Here is a 17751-nt window from a genome sequence, read left to right as displayed (position 1 = left end):
CAAAAACATGTTTTTACCTGAGAAATCACCTCACTAGGAATCTCTAGGTTCTCCAGTGCAACTCTGTGGTCAACTTCTGCTAGACACTGACTGTAGAATTGCACTGGAGGAGCTACAAATGCCTAGTGGATTGTTCTCTCCAGGAATCTCTAGGTCCTCCAGTGCGCCTTTTGGTTAAAGTTGATCCTAGAGTTGTGCTGGAGGATATAGATATTACTAGAGAAAACATATTAATAAAATCTGAATAAACAAATCTGCAAAAGTCAAAGCCACAAATGTGGAGTGTACATTGATCTCAGCAGGTCTCCTTTATTATTTTCAGTGAGTTGGATCTAAATGTAAGTCATGCTTAGACTACATCCATTAAAATTAGTGCTTTTGAGTCCCATATTGGGAGAAAGCTAAAGGTAAATGTAGTCCCTTGACATGAATGTCTAGACGTAACCAAATGTAAGGGGCAGTGCTCATCTCCGTTTCTAAGCCAAAGAGCCAGCATTGTCTGAGAACTGCTCTGGTGGTCATGTGGCCAGCATGACTGTACCGAATGCTGTTATCTTCCCACTGAGAAGTGGTACCTATTTATCTACTTGCATTTTCATGCTTTTGAACTGCTAGGTTGGCAGAAGCTGGAACTAATGACAGGAACTCATTCCACCATGCAGCACTTGGGCCTTGAACTGCCAACCTTCCAATCATCAGAATTGGCTTCTTAACCACTAAACTACCACATTCCTATTGGGAGAAAGGTAGAATATAAAATTAAATAAACTCTCATGGTTCAAATTCATTAAATTTGGGGTGTGTTCCTCTCAATAACAGGTTAAAATTACTACTGTACGAAACAAACACACAGCTGAATTTGTATTGGTTGAACACTGCCTGAAGTCTTGCTTCTGCTTAATGCAACCACTTTACAGCTTGTCCAGCCATTCGCCCGTACAGAGTATGGCTGGGCAACTAAAAGACTTCCAGAGGTCAACAAGTTGTGGATTGATCCAGGGCAGGGGTAGGCAACCTGCGGCCCGCGGGCCGGATGCGGCCCAGCAAGGCCTTGGGACTGGCCCCAGCCTGGTCCTGCTGCCGATTGCCACCGGGGCCTTTGGGGAGCAATTGTCTATAGAAGCCTCAGAAACATGCATTTATATTAACATTTTTTTAAAAATCAGCAAATTTTTTCGTGTGTCCTCCATTTTTTTAAAAAAAGTGTCTTCCATTTGAAAATTTTGTCCTACCTTTGTCCTGGTTTATTTATATATTTAATTTTTTTAAAAAATTATTTAATTATTTATTTTTTGGCTTCGGCCCCCCAGTTGTCTGAGGGACAGCAACCCGGCCCCCGGCTCAAAAAGGTTGCCTACCCCTGATCCAGGGAATGTGTTAGTGGATTGAGTCAGATTTCTACTTGCTGGCTGCTGTGAGGAGCAAAGACAGAAGTGTTTGTTCACCTTCCTTCCCTCCCATGATGTGGGATACAGCTCAGGCAACAAGGTTATATGCATTATCTTTCTTATAAAATATTTGCTACATATCTTCCACTTGTGACAGTAATTTGAATAAAGCTTCAGCCTTCAGTGTGAAGAATTTATTGCAAATTATTTTCAAAACATTTACAGAAATAGCATGAAAAACAAATTGATAGCAATAAGGAAAAAAAAACATTCTTGGGAAATAAGCTGGCCTAGTTGAAATAAGAAAAACCAAAAAATATTCCAGATAATGAATTAAGTTAAAAAGGCATGAGTGACCTTGGGCTAAAGTTGCTACTTGATGACGAAGTCTCACTTTAAACCAGAACTTTTTTCAGATGGATCATTCAGTCTATTAGCAACACAGAATTTATTTTTTAAAAGGATGGTCTACTTGATGTATTTTTCCATAAACTTTTTGTGAAATTCAGACCTCAGTGTGTCGTTGACAAACCTTTTATCCTTTTTCATCTCATCAACCCCCTTTGCACAGTTCTTGAAGACAACATCATCATCCCATCTAAAAAGCAGGATAGAAAAGAGAAATAAAATAAATCAGCTTTACTAAACAGGAGAAATAGTACAACATGAGCAAGACATAGACAGACATTAATCCACACTATCATATTTTGGTATAATTTGACTTTTGGTACATATAGATATGATAAAAAGTATTTGGGCCATTGCTTTGCCAACAGACATTTCCTGGTTCTGTGGGCATTCCAAGGAGCTCTATGACTGCTGAGATCCACAAGAGAGTATTAAACTCAGCTAGCTGCCAACAAAGCACATTAATTAATTAGTTTGCTAATTTACACATTAACTCAAAGAGTTCCCAGTGTAAGTCTGTTGCTGTAAAAATAGTCTCATGGCACCTTAAGAGACTAAATTGTGTAACAGTGAAAGGCTTTCAAAGAAGACTAGAGCCCATCTTATTCAGTTTACTTAGAACTAAGCTCTGCTAAATGCAGTGGAACTTACTCCCAAATATGTGTACATAGTATTTCATGAAAAGGGGCATCCAGAGTTTACAGATGATTGGAACTGCAGTTGGTCAAGTGACTGATGTTCCCTGTCACCATCCTGACTGAGAAACCACTGGAATAATGAACGCTTTCATGGCCGGTATCCATAGTTTTTTGTGGTTTTTTCGGGCTATGTGGCCACGTTCTGGAAGAATTTATTTCTGATGTTTCACCTGCATCTGTGGCTGGCATCTACAGAGAAAGATGCAGCCACAGATGCAGGTGAAACGTCAGGAATAAATTCTTCCAGAACATAGCCATATAGCCCCAAAAATCCACAAAAAGCCACTGGAATAATCTTTGGCAGCAGCAGAATATTGCAGGGAGAAGAGAAACATTTCATCTGGAGCCCTGTATATTTTCTTGATGAACACATCTGCACTGAGAGAAAACTGACTGGTCAGAACACAAGCCCAACGGGGGCTCTTCTTCCATGCTACTTAGAATGGCAAAGCAAATGTTCATCCCTGTGAACTCTTGCAGTGGATCTTGGTTTACTACTGTTAAAGGGACCCGGCCAAGGATATAACCTTCTACATCCCCAAGGATGAAGTTGTTCCTTTGCAAACTCAAGGACAAATGGTCAAAATGTATAAAACAGTATTTATAGCAAACTGTTTAAATCAAGAGCAGATACCTGGAAAAACAGCATGTAGCTCAATGATGCCAAAAAGTGTGAGATAAAACCTTCTATAGAAGCATTGGCCTGTTACAGACTGCCAAAATAAAGCTGCTTCGGGTCTCTTTGGAGGTATGCTGTTTAAATGATGCGTGGGTCCTAAGAATCCGGAAGCTGCACCAAAGCTGCACTCTAGTCCTTAGGACTGGAGCGTGGCTTTGGTGCGACCTCTGGACTCTTAGGATGCATGCATCGTTTAAACAGCATACTTCCAAAGAGACCTGAAGCAGCTTTATTTTGGCAGTCTGTAACAGGCCATTATTTGTTATAAAGATGTGTACCTACCTGTCTCTGTAGAACAGCCTTGCAAATTAACAAACTGGCAATAAGATAAACCATATCCAATAAGAGAGAAGCTTATGAACTGGTAAAGCCCATGCTTTCCCTTAACCTTTCCCCTTCTGGTTTTAGTAACTATTATCCATCTCTAAGCCTTTCCCTTTAGATCCACTGCGGACATTGTACTTGTTCTATAGATTTCGTACAGTTTAGATGATCAGATTAAAAAGCATCCGACCATTTTTCGCCGCCTCTACTGCCAAGATCCTGGTCCATGCCTTAGTGATCTCATGACTTGATTAATGTAACATCCTTCTGGCAGGGCTTCCTTTTTCTCACCTCCGTCCTTTAATTTCTGTCCAGCATTCAGCTGCACGCATTATCACATCCGCTCACCGCTCTGACCATATCTCTCCTTTACTGGCATCCCTTCACTGGCTCCCCCTCCCTTTCTGCATTCAGTATAAGCTCCTGCTGTCGACGTTTAAAGCCCTCCATGGGCTGGCCCCTCCTTACTTATCAGACCTTCTTTCTCCTCACCTTCCCACTAGGGCCCTCCGTTCTGGTAGTCAAGGTCTGCTGTCCCAGCCCAGGATTTCCTCTGCCCCATCTCGGATTCACCCCTTTTCACTTGCTGCCCCTCACTCCTGGAACCTTCTCCCCCCCCCCCCCCGAACAAGAGCCATCACTTCTTTAACCAGCTTCAAAACGGAGTTGAAGACTGTCCTGTTCAGAGAAGCGTTCCCAGGTCTTGCATAATTGTCGCTTGCCTCCCTGGATGAAGATTAATCATCCATTATGAAGCTAAGCCCTCCCTCCAGTCCATCTGCCTTGGTCCAGGCCTTGGAGGTAGAGAGGAACTGCTGGACCTCATCCCCTTCCCCACCACTACTCCCTTCTCCTTTTGTGTGGTGTCTTTTTAGATTGTAAGCCTGAGGGCAGGGAACCATCTAATTAAAAAGACTGTATGTACACGCTGTGTAAATTTACAGCGCTTTATAAATAAAGGTTAATAATAATAATAATAATCCCCTGAACAATGTGATTAAAATCCAGTTTAATAGCTCTGGAATTGTATATGAACGGAGAACCGATGGAAGTATATTTTAGGAATCCAAAAATAACACCATCATACCTTCTTTTTACTTTGAAATTTGCCTGAGGCTGCACAGGGCCAGTAAGATTCAACAAAGGGTTGCCACTCAGGATGTTTTCCATCCGTATCCTCTCCTCTTCAGCCTTTTGTTCTTGTTCCTGTCAAGATGAGAAAAAATTGACCCATCTATACCAACAAAGGAGAATGTGCATCTGTCTGCATCATAACTGCAAGGCATCTCAAAACTTGGCATTCATATGAATGAGATCATATGGATGGATATTGGAGGGATAGTAAGTTACGTAATTGATTTTAATTAATTTCTACCTGCATCTTGTAGTACCAACGTTAGTCACTAAGTGGAAGATGTCCCTAACACAGAAGAAGCTCATAGAATCATAGAGTTGGAAGAGACCGCAAAGGCCATCCAGTCCAACCCCCTGTCATGCAGGAAATCTCAATCAAAGCATCCCCGACAGATGGCCATCCAGCCTCTGTTTAAAGATTTCTAAGGAAGGGGACTCTGCTACACTCCGAGGGAGTTTGTTCCACTGTCGAACAGCCCTTACTGTCAGGAAGTTCCTCCTAATGTTGAGGTGGAATCTCTTTTGCTCTAGCTTGTATCCATTGCTCCAGGTCCTAGTCTCTGGAGCAGCAGAAAACAAGCTAGCTCCCTCCTCAGTATAAGCTGTAGTCATTCTTGGCATATTCATCGCTCCATAAGGCCTTTAAACAGCTCTTTGTGGGAAAGACGCATTGCTCTGTGCATTCAAGTTGTTTGCTATTTATGATGAACCTATAGCAAACCTAACACTGGCTTTTCTTGTTGAGATTTGTTCAGAGGAAGTTTGCCATTATTTTCGTCTGAGACTGAGAGAATACAAGTTGCCCAAGGTCAACCAGTGGGTCCCCATGGCTCAGCAGAGATTTGGTCTCCAGAGTTGTAGTTCAACATTCAATCCACTACACCATGTTAGCATATCAAGGGAAACAGTTGCAGAGCCTTAAAACTTATCAATAGGTTAGGAGAGAGAAAAGGTACTGCTGTCTGGCAAAGAACAGGGAGGACAGTAACCAGAGGAAATACCAACAGGAGGAAAAGAGCAGGGTCATAACAGAAAAAGAATGAGTGCCAAGGTGATAGAGAGAAAGAGTAGCTGAGTAACTAAGGGGGAGAAACACTGAGGTGGTTGATTAGGAGAGAAGATTCCTTGGGTTGGTTGATGATTTTGAAGGTTGAAGACTAAGGAGTTACTAAGCTGCGTGAAGCCTGGTACTTCCTCTGTTAGAGTTATATAGAAGTGCTCAGCTTTTCAAACTGATAGACAGAAAGCTGGAAACTTAGGTGGGTTACAGACCACCGAAAAGCGGCGCTTTGCTGCCACTGGCGGTTGCTGCGTCCGGGAACCGCAGCAGCCAAACCGCACGGTTCCCGGACGCAGCGAAGAAGCAGCGCCAAAATGGCACTTCTTCTTGCGCCCCAGATGGGATGCCGCAAGGAGCTACTTGCGCACTCGCGGCGTCACATCCGGGGCGTGACGTGCGGGCGCTATGCGCCTGATACATCAAAATGGCGGCGCCCGTGTGAATAGGGTGCCGCCATTATTACGCCCCCGTCACGTGCTAGGGGTGAGGCTGGTATGGACGCTAGGTCCTCGGCCAACCCCTAGCATGTGACAGGGCGCCACAAAGGCCCGTTTGTAAAGGGCCTCAGTCACAAATAATTTCTGGACATCTTTTCAAATATATTTAGGGATGTTTTTTAAAAAATTTTTTTGGATGTATCAGTTTTAAGGTGCAGCTATCATATTTTCTGGAAATAAATGAAGAACCAGACTGCAGCCAGAAACCACTTTGAGATTCTGGCTTTATATATCCAGAATAGGGAGCAACGAGTCCCAAAAATTAAAGAACTGACCTTCAGATTTAAACTTCTGTCTTTCCACTAAGAAGTTCAGTCACAGACGTAACCACAATCAGATCTGATTTCTGTTTTGTTTTTGAAAAAGGGTAGGGCAGGCAAAGCTTAAACCCAACTGGAAGCCAGGTATTACAATGGCCAAACCACTACCCTCTAATCACAGACATATGGACAATGGGCAAGAAGTGGTAAATGTACTTGGCTTTCGCATGTGAGAACTTTTTACATTCGTAAGAGCAAACTAAATCTATTCCAGCTAATCCCCAATTCCAATCCTTGCAAACCTTTTGTTTCAATTCAGGGTGACTTCTTGACTCTGGAATAGTTTTAAACAGATATTATATGAAAAGCTCTGTATATGCTGCAGAACTCTGGTTCCTGAGAAGCTGAATAATTTTGCTATGCATTTATTTTAAAGAGGTCCTACTGCTTGTGAGAAATCAGGGAAAAGGGCTGATGTTCAGCAAATTGCCTAGCATGAGTACCTTTTTCTCTGACTACTGGAAATCTTATTATTATTATTCATCCCACCTTGCTTCAAGCACACCTTCACATCTGAAAAGACACTTTGTATGTAATATCTGTTTAAAACTATTTCAGAGAAAATAAATCATCCTGAATTGCAACAAAAGGTTTGCTAGGATCAGGACCTAGGTTTAGCAGGAACAGATTTAGTTTGCTCTTGGGAATGTAGAAGTTCTCACAGACATGAGATGTATACATGGGGAGAGGTGGGTAACAAATATCATCATCATCATCATCATCATCATCATCATGAAAGACAGCAGCAAAATGAAATATGAAGTGATTAAGGGACATCTCAGGCTGTTAGCATACAAAAAAACCCCTTGGTATTCTGGTGTACCAGTTGCTGGTCACCTAATTAGGTCCATATTAATAATGAAGAATACAGCAAGTTTTGAATCTTTACAGATGTGTGGTATGCCTGAAGCAGGGTGAGATACAAAGTGAAATCAGAATTGATCAGTACTGGCTGCTGAACCATACTATCTCAACTGATACATATTAGCATATGCACAAAAAGGTTGAAGACAAGCACAAAGAAGAATATTAGTAGATTCAATCAGTTGAAAAAGCTTGGGAAAAGGCCTACATTTGGAGACCCAATGCGGATCACAGGAAGAAGTGTTGTGCTGTGTTAAATGAATCAATGGCACGAGATAGGGCAGTGTTAGCACACCCTGCATGTCCCGTGTTATTTTGGTATAATAGTAGTATATTTTGTTATAACAGTAGTTACAGAAAGACAAAAGAAAGAAAACATGAACTTGGGAAGGTTATGATGGCCTTTAAATGAACTTCTCATGAGTGGCCATATAAACCTGAGGCCATGGGTAAAGGATACATGTAACTAAATGGCTGTGAGTATTGCTGAACAAAACAGAATACGGTGGCATTATTACTTCCCTTGATCTCGAAACTATGTGTCTACTGATGCAGCCTAGAATCACATTGGCCTTTTTAGCTGCTTCATCACACTGTTGACTCACGTTCAACTTGTGGTCTACTAGGACTCCTAGATACCTTTCACATGTAGTTTCTTTCAGCCAGGTGTCCCCCATCTTGTGTCTATGCATTTCATTTTTTTTTTTTGTCTTAAGTGCAATACCTTACATTTCTCCCTGTTGAAATTCATTTTGTTAGTTTTGGCCCAGATTTCTAATCTATTAAGGTCATTTTGAATACTGATCCTGTCCTCTGGGGTATTAGCTACTCCTCCTAATTTGATGTCATCTGCAAATTTGATAAGCATGCCCCCTATTCTTTCATTCAAGTCATTGATAAAGATGTTGAATAGCACTGAGCCCAAGACAGAACTCTGTGGCACCCTACTGGCCATTTCTCTCCAAGATGAAGGGGAGCCATTGCTGAACACCCTTTGTGTTTGGACTCATCAGCCAATTACAAATTCGACTACATTGCTATGTCCACTGAATACAATTTGTGGTTGCCCTCCCAGGATCCTCGGCTTTTGGGTAACAGCAGCTTCCTATGTTCAAAGGGAACTTGAGGAGGGGATTGACAAAGGATGAGAATCCCCATTAAGACTGACAACTGACTGTGCAGAGTACTATAGCTTCAGCAATTTCTGGTGGCCTCTAGTGGCACCAAAGAATAATATCTATAACGTGTTTTCCTTGAAGATGTGTATACAGTGATATCATTCTGCTTAGATCTGATGTTCAGTTATTTTGGTTAAGATTTCTCTTTTGGTACAACTTGATTACTATAGAGGGCTTACTGCTGCCTGTCCACACAACAGTCTTGTATGAAGCTTCTTACTTTTATTATTACTTGAGGGTTCACTGTCTGCAAGTCTTAAATATGGCTTGAGCACTATTCAAAAATGAGCAGCAGTGTAACAGTTAACTATAGGAATACACCCTTGGAATGTAGAAAGTTAAAACTGCTGTCATGAACTCTTGTCTGCTTAAAACTGGGGTGGAGAAAATACCCCCATGGGCCACACTCCTGGGCTAATTTCATTAACAAAATCTCACCCTTTAGATGTTGCGGGCTCACATTTGCCCTCTAGACCATTTCTATTTGGAGATCACTTCTAATTTAATTTCATGTGTACATGTGTATATATGACAGTGGTACCACAGGATTGTAGTGGAACAAAGAGAAAAAGAAAGAAACAGAAAGAAGGAAAGCCCTGCAACCCTTTCCACCTTGGGCTCTCAGTTCACTTTTCCTATGGGTTTCTCCTGTAGGAATATTTGGTATCTATATAAAGCAGAGTGTGGAGAGCTAGCCCAATATGAGCTTGTGGAAGAAACACAAAAGGGCAGGCATTCTCCCTAGAGTGAAGTACAATAACCATGGAAACATGGATAACACATTATTTGGTTGTAGCAATAAAAGTGTGAAAAATGTCTTCAGCACTTACCAATGCCCATACAGTACTTAAGTGCGTCAAAATTCAAGATCTGCAACTGTTAAGTCAAACCCTACATGACAGCCACAGCTCAAGTGTCAAGGTAGACACTTCTGCCTAGTAGAGTGTGTTGTCAGTCTTTAATGCTCTGGTTAAAAGGATTTTTGAAAGCAGGACAGGAAAAGATATCTGGCCAAAACACAGGAAAATCACTGCCATTCAAGAGAGACAGTACTATGTTAAGGCTGATATACACCAAGGGAAGGCAATCTCATCTCCTCCAGATATTTTGGTCTACAATTCCCACAAGCTGCAGCCTATAGGACCAAGGATCAGGGATTTTGGAAGTTATTATTTAAAGCCCCTAGAGGATAACCAATTTGCCCACTTTTGTCACAAGCAGACACAGAACTGTATCAGAAGCAGACCAGTGTGATGTGTTGATTTAAGGCAGTCTGTTCAATAAGATTTAATTGGTGCATTTACCTTTCGAGCCTGCTCTTCGGCACGTTCCTTTTTAATCTTTTCTAGTTCGGCTAAAAGAGCAGCTGTATCATCATCACTCTCTTCGTCATAGTCTTCATCTTCGTCATCCTCCTACAAAGACAGCAAGGTCAGTTAACTTGTGTTTCCATTTCCTACCCAGTGCAGAAATGTTTACTCACAGCTTCCTACACAGCACCACACACAACTCAGTGTTCTGTAAAGTATGACTCAATTGACACCTGAAACTGTGCTCATGAATGGATGCAATTTATGATCCTCACATGTGCACCCAAAATATTAAAAAGTTATCAAACATGTTGAAGAGTCTGATGTTTGAGCTCATAAAAATACTGCAATGTATACCTCCTTCTCAGCTTTCTACTTAATAAGAGAAAACATTAACTGAAACTAGAGTCTCTGAACTCAATCTGTCAAGTTCCTAAATATTCAAAGTGAGAACTGATCACAGGGTGGTGATGAAGTTATCTCAGTGTGAACAGAAGAGACATACAGCAGAGCAAACACATCTCTCAGTAAACCTGAGAGCTGCACCCCACAGTAAGTCCCAACCCTGAACCCTTAAAAAATATATCATCAAAATGCCCCCTGAACCTTCTAGCGTAGAATGAAATTTCACCAAATTTCTTCCCTTCTGGGCTCTTTTAAACCCAGGAAATAAACTGGATGTCACTGTCAGTTTACTTCCTGGTTATAAAGAAGGATTTTTCTAGAACAGACTGGGAAAATTGTCCCCCAGGTCCCTTAGAAAATACAGAGTGGTATTTTGAGAAATACACACACACATATACTAGTGGGGAGCTTGGAGGCCTCATTAACAGGCTTGGAGGTCATTTTTGCAAAACTCTGCTTTAACCTCTCTAACACAAATAAGAAACACAAGAATTTTAGGCCTGCATCAAGGGCAGCCCATCCCATTGTAGGCATTGTAGCTATGTAACTGTGGATAATTATGTGATCGACAGTGCCCAATACAAATGGCTAAACAGGGAGGCTTATGAAGCCCTGACTCCTAGACTGTTATTTAGCTTAGCTGATGGCAAGTTGTATAGGCCTACTGAATATATTATGGCACATATTATGGCAAAGAGACCTTCTCCCAACACCTCATAGCTTTTGAAAGGATCTAAGTGATATATGCCCTCAACTGGGACTCCAGGTAATTCAGGGAGACGGACATCTCCCCATAGTCCATAGTGCTAAGAATCTCTATCCCAGCCATTCTGTCTACTGTGTGCCAATATCAGAAAGCTAAGTTTTCTCTGATGAACTTTTATTGTTATTATTATTATTGTCATTGTTATTTTTGAGACTGGGCATCTTTCCAGTGTAGTTTAAGATGCAACAGAATTGAATATAAATAAAGTGAAATGATTGAATGATTGATTTAAATATGTCACCATTGATTTTAAAACACTCTGGTCTTTTGCAGACCTGGTCTTTTGAGTCTGTGTCATTCCTTTCTTTAAAAACTGGACCATTGTATCATGGCAGGACATATGCCTGTCACAAACAAGGCCCTAGTTTTCGCCCCTGGCAATATTCAGCTAAAAACAGATAACATAACAGGTAACAGCAAAAACCTCTGTTTCAGAGAAACAGAAAGCTGATAGTTCTCAGAGTAGATGGTCTGATTGGGTTTAGTGGGCCAGAGCTTAGAAAAGTCCCACCCTCCTGAACCAAGCTTCTAGAATTCCTCAGCAATTACTGCCACTGGCCAAGTTGGTTGAGGAATCTGTAGAAGTGTAGTCTAAAAAATGTAGCTGTTTTCCATGCTATGAGATGGTTTGATGATTTGGCATAATGCAGTTTTCTATGTTCTGCTGTACTGCTCCCCAGCAACTGAGAATACATACATCAGTCAGTGGATCATCTGCATCCAAGTTAGCTGCTGGTATCTGATCTAATCGGGGCTTCTTAGACACTGAAGATGATGTTGTATGCTCTGTAAAAGAAATACAGGAAAAATAGTTAAGAATTCAGAAGGCCAGGAGAAATGAAAGAGGCTGGATGGCCATCTGTCAGGAATGCTTTGATTGAGAGTTCCTGCACAGCATAGGATTGGACTGGATGGCCCTTGTGGTCTCTTCCATCTCTATGATTCTATGAAAAGGGACTGAAACAGACTTTCACCTAAACTGAATTTATTTCAATGACACTACTAAAAATACGAGCTCACAGATTTTTTTTACTAATCTCAGTACCAATGCAGACAAGTTCATATCAGTATCTGGTAATTTTTCTGAAAAAGAGACTGTTTTCAATTTACAAAGATCTGCACCTGATTCTTACATGCTACACATAGGTTACAATCAACAAGCTCAGTGGTTCCCAAAATTTTTTACCCTTGTAACTCCTTTTCCATCTACATGCAGACATCACGTGCCCCTTTCCTTGATGTAGTATATGAATAAAAATATTCATAAAAATAAAAATGTTTTCTGTATATATTTTCATTCAGACATTCATATTTTAACATTTTATAAGGAAATAGTTCTCCTTCTCCTTCAGGCAGAGGCTCCAAATGTCCTCCTTGCCTTTCTCTTCCCCTCCAGGACAGAGTTTGGGAAAAGGAGGAGTAGGAGTGGGATCAGGGTCTCCAAGTCTCACAACTCCCCCCCCCCCAGGAAACTCTTGTGTCTCCCCTGGGGTCCCACACTATCATTTGAGACCCACTGGACACACCTATATGCCAGCATCTATCTCTAGAACCAATTGCTTGAGGACTTCCCAATGACTCTAATGTTGAAGTGGAACTAGGGACTCATCATGGTTATCAGCCTAATTTTAAAACCCTCTGCCAATGATCTGTGCATATCCCAGTCTACCAAGTGACAAGGGAGACAGAAAAGGTGGTGAGAGAAACAGAAAAGAAGGGTTGCCTATTTCCAACACTGTCTTTGTCCATCATTAGCTTCATCCCATAAGCTGACATGTCACCCAAGGGAATGTAAATCTTAACGGGTAAAACTCCACATTAAGCTGATCTGCTGAATTTCAAAACTTTGCCTTTAGAGAAACTCTATTGTTTTGCAAGAATCTTCCCCATTGTCTTTGTGTCCCCTGACACTCCCAATAACCTGGAGATACTATTGAAACCCCTTCCCACCTTTTGCAGGAGACATTTACAACCTGTTAAGAAATTCTCCTCCTTCTTGACTATTTGTAGACCGGGGAATGTCTCTTCTGCCTTCTGAACATGCACCTGTTCTGTAATTTTAAAATTCTACTCTGATTTCTTTCTTAAATGTCCTACAGTCAAGACACAGGTGGATCCTGACCCGTTCATAAACCATGATCTGAGATCCCCCCCCAAGCCCTGCAAAAGGCAACAAGGATCCACTAGGAGAGCACAGACCTCGTGCTGGTCTGTCTCTGTTCTTCTCTCTCACAGCAACTCGTTCACGCTCCTCCAGTTCCCTCCTGAAGTCACGGTTGCGCACCTCTTCAGGGGCATCCTGAGTTGTTTGTCTGAAACAAAGAATTGGGAAATGGTTCCCTTAGAGCTGGCGTTGGGCAGTGGCCAAGTGGAAGAGAGAAAAGGTGTCTATTTCAAATCTCCTCTAAACTGAACACTCACTATTTTTTTTACAGCATATTACTATCTCTGTATTCATTCTGGAAGTTTCCTAAGCACCTCATATATTTAATACAACGATAAATAAACATATTAAAATCCACAAAAAAAAGTCAGATTTTTAAAACATGAGGATAAAGAACAAATAAAAAGTGCTCCCTCCTGGGACATCAAACTTCACAACACACAAGTCTAGAGAAGAATACTCTAGACTTGTGTATTGTTGTGAGTAGACTTTGTGAGCCGCCTTGGGTCCCTTTTTGGGAGAAAGGTGGCATATTAATAAAATAAATAAATAATAAATAAAATAAAACACTCCAGAACTGGGGTGCCAAAAAACCAAAAGGCTCTACTCTCAGCCATCATCATTAGCCTGATGTCCAAAGGCAAGAGACCTTAATTAAAACATTGGTTATTCATATAAAACATGTTTTACATTTAAATAAAATATTTCTGCTAGGACTACAGTGAAACTCTAAGTTCGAGTTATCTTAACATCCAGGTAGGTCCACATGGCCTTTCAGATAGCCTGTTCTGATTCCAGCTGTGCAAGACGTTAGAGTTAAGAAGTCATACCAGAAGATGCTAAGAGGTATTATTCTTTACTATACATCTGAATTCTGCACCACAGCGATTCTCTTAACAGGAATTTTATCTCTTTTTGGCCGCAAAAATTACTAGTCCATCAATTTACTAGTTTTCTTGCAACACAAGTGGGGATGGGGAAGCAGAGAGGAAAGATCCCCAAGAGCTTGTCTGCCAAAATACCAGGGTATTTCCCCCCTAGGTTCTGCTGGATCCAGTTGAGATAGGATGCTCTTACCCCTTTGGTTATAGCAGATGTTTGGCCTTTATTAAACACCTATGAAGCTCTATGCACAGAAGACATTCTGCAACAGCCAAGAAAACCAGACCTATATATAAAACCAGGGATGTTATTAACTCCCTGAGTTTTTATTGGCCTGTGACTGCTAACATATATGGCATTTGTGGCACATCAAGAGCCAGAAAGAAACAAAGAACTCATGCTTTGGCCGTGTCTGCACTGCAGAAATAATGCTGTTTGACACCAGTTTAACTGCCATGGCTCAGTGCTATGGAATCCTGGGATTTGTAGTTTGTTGTGGCACCAGAGCTCTCTGACAGAGAAGGCTAAAGGTCTCATAAAACTACAGATCCCATAATTCCATAGCACTGAGCCATGGCAGATAAAGTGGTGTCAAGCTGCATTATTTCTGCAGTGCAGATGCAGCTTTTGTCTGCTTTCAGAACTTTCTTCTGTAGTAACTGTTCCCTCTCACAGGGGCTTGATACATGGCTGTTTATCGTGCTTTTTGGGGAGGGGGATTATCTGCTGCAAAATAAGCATTACTCCCCAAATAAATTCTACAAGAAATGTTAACTGCCCTTTACCTGTATTTGATTTTAGTATGAGAAGGAAGATCTCTGCTGGAATACTGTTTGGAGAGCTGACTCAAGTCGCCCTCTCCTTTCCCTCTGCCTCCTCTTGCAGGTTCAAATGTTGGTCTCGCCGCAGTCGTCATCCTTAATAGCTTGGGATCAAATGTGCATCATGGATGGAGATTGAATCCTGTCATAGCAGAACAAAACAAAACACTGATTAATAAGCATAACAAAACGTACGAAGGCAACCCCTTTCATAGGACCATTTTATGCAAATTTGCTTAAAAATAAACTGCTTGGGTTTCAGTCCCAAAGACTTAAGCATAAAATATATATTTTACTGTGTTAAAAAGACAGTACAAAAGTATAAACCAATTGAGAAATACACAGAGGCTGGATGGCCATTTGTCAGGGATGCTTTGACTGAGAGTTCCTGCATGGCAGAATGGGACTGGACTGGATCAGGGCCCTTGTATACAGTTCTATCGTTCTGTGATCCGTCTGTAATGTGGTTCTCCTCTTTCCCTGCTGCCTCCCACTTTACTAACCGTTATCTCCTTTTCCTAAAGAGCCATGTCATCTCATGATGCGTCCAAAGTAAAACAGCCTCAATCTCATCATCTTGGCTTCTAGGAAAGAGTCCTGCCTAAAAACCCCACAGAAAACTATGGATGCTGGGCATGAAAGCCTTTGACTTCCCGCTTGGTGGCCTTGGGCAAGTCATAGAGTTGGAAGAGGCCCCATGAAGGGCCCTGGTCCAGCCCAGCCCCTTCTGCCATGCAGGAACTCTCAGTCAAAGCATCCCCATTGACAGAGGGCCATCCAGCCTCTGCTTAAAGACCTCCAAGGAGGGAGACTCCACTGCACTCCGGGAGAGGAGTGTGTTCCCCTGTCCAACAGCCCTGACTCTCAGGAGGTTCCTCCTTATGTTGAGCTGGAATCTCTTTTCCTGCAGCTTGCATCCAGAACAGAGTGGCACTATGACTTCCCTTGATCTAGACACTCTACTTCTATTGATGCAGCCTAAAATCGCATTGGCCTTGTTAGCTGCCGCATCGCACTCTTGACTCATGTTCAACTTGTGGTCTCCTGGGACTCCCAGATCCCTTTAAGCCGGGTGTCTCCATCCTATATCTCTGCATTTCCTTCTTCTGCCCCAAGGGCAGAACCTTCCCTTTCTCTGCCTTGAAGGCTACAAGAGCCGCCACAAAGCCGTTCCCATCCTACCTGCCTGGCTTCCTTCCTTGCTTTAGTCCCCAGCTCTGCTTCGTTAGGCCAGGCGCTCCATTAGTCCTCCACCTTCCCAGAATGTACCGCTCCCGAAACCATAGAGTCGCCAGTTAAAACTGAAGCGGAAGCGGAAGAGGGTGATTCTAGATTAAAAATTTAGAGTGACACAAATCCCTACACTTCCGGGAACACCTCTAGGGAACGGTTAGGAATGGATTTTGTCTCACTCTGCTTCATAACTTAACGATCCGGAAACCGTTTTAGAGAGATAAGTAGGCTGTCCTCAAGAGTGGAGTGAGGCTTTCCTTGTTGTGTGCCTCCAGGTTATTTTTGACTCACAAGTCCATGATGTCTTGTACCTCTATTTTTATCTCTATGGGCTAAAACTCAGCGCTAATGTTGTCTCCGCAGAGCGACGTAGATACCATAGATATAGGTGATAGAGCGTCACCTCCGCCATTTTACAAGGGTAGTCAGGGAAAACAGGAAGGGGCGGGGCATGGCCACTTTGAAGACGGAAGTAGGGGTTTAGAGTCTTTAAAAGGGGTTTCTGTAAAGTTTAGAATTGTGGGAATTGTAGTTTGTTGTGGCACCAGAGCTCCCTCTGACAGAGGAGGCTGTCTCACAAAACTACAATTCCCAGAATTCCCTAGCACTGAGCCAGCGCAGTTAAAGCGGTCTCAAACTGGATTATTTCTGCAGTGTGGATCCAGCCTTTGTTACAGTTACTTAAACGAGAGGTGTTCTTTTTTCAGTTTATGGCAGTGATTCCCAAACTTTGGTCCTGCAGGTGTTTTGGACTTCAGCTCCCAGAAGCCCCAGCTACTTTGGCCAACAGTCAGGGATTCTGGGAACTGAAGTCCAAAACACCTGGGCTGTATCCACACTGGAGAAGTAACTGCCCTGGCTCAAGGCTGTGGAGTGCAGCCTGGGCTGTTAAACTGAATCAAACCCATTCCAAAGGGAGAAGATACTTGTGATGTACCCAGATGGCAAAGCAGGAATAAGCAAACTCTGTGTGTGCCGGGATGGAGAACAGCTTTTTAAAGCCAGTGCCTGCAGCTCGGTTCTTGTTCCTAGTCACATCATTAATAAAACAAGAATGTTCTAAAATATAGTCAGGTTTGGGACAGCGTTATAATTACTCAAAATGTTTTAACTAATTGCTTTAAACAGTTAATCAACAAAGCTGTAGAGAGTCCTAGTGACTACGAGGGAAACACCTGTGATATTCAAAGTGTGGGTCAGTCTTAGGCATCCAAAGAAGTCAGACAATTTGTGTAGCATTTTCAGTGCTGAAGATTCTCCATCAGTGCGCATCTCTGCCTACAGTCATGTGCAAAATTATCTTGTCAAGGATATGGCTATGTTTCACAATTGCTTTATAATTGTTTTGTCATTAGCATGTGTTTTGTGGTAGATGATTGTACTTGGATCAGGTGGTACTTTCTCAAAGCAAAGCACCTGGAAAATTCACCCATAAAAGTAACTGTCTTTTCTAGTTGGGATGCAAACTATACATCCCAGGATTACCTAACGCTCAGCCAGGGCAGTTAAAGTTGTATCAAACTGGATTATTTCTGCAGTGTGTTTTGGACCCCAGTTTAATTTTAAATGGAAAATTTGCTTGGGATGAACTATGCAAAATCTGAAGAGCAGAGTTAACTG

At 42.0% G+C, this 17751-nt stretch overlaps 1 protein-coding gene across 2 annotated transcripts; it reads right to left on the bottom strand.

The window, feature by feature from the left end:
- Positions 1-1567: 1567 nt before the first annotated feature.
- CWC15 (CWC15 spliceosome associated protein) lies at positions 1568-16191 on the bottom strand. 2 transcript variants are annotated; one of them, XM_089512809.1, is made up of 7 exons: positions 16085-16191; positions 14863-15040; positions 13231-13343; positions 11729-11817; positions 9855-9965; positions 4585-4703; positions 1568-1986 (listed from the first exon to the last, which is right to left on the bottom strand). In XM_089512809.1, exons 2-7 carry the CDS (start codon positions 14991-14993, stop codon positions 1857-1859), a joined length of 693 nt encoding a protein of 230 aa, XP_089368935.1. In that variant the 5' UTR covers positions 14994-15040; positions 16085-16191; the 3' UTR covers positions 1568-1856. The 2 variants fall into 2 exon arrangements, with proteins under 2 accessions (XP_089368935.1, XP_089368934.1); XM_089512808.1 differs by having other exon boundaries at positions 16081-16187.
- Between the last annotated feature and the right edge of the window lie 1560 nt (positions 16192-17751).

Source organism: Sceloporus occidentalis, unplaced genomic scaffold (genome assembly GCF_023333645.1).
Source record: "Sceloporus occidentalis isolate IW3139 unplaced genomic scaffold, rSceOcc1.0.p SCAF_2, whole genome shotgun sequence".
Lineage (NCBI taxonomy): Eukaryota > Metazoa > Chordata > Lepidosauria > Squamata > Phrynosomatidae > Sceloporus > Sceloporus occidentalis.
This window is presented reverse-complemented; position numbering and strand designations above follow the sequence as displayed.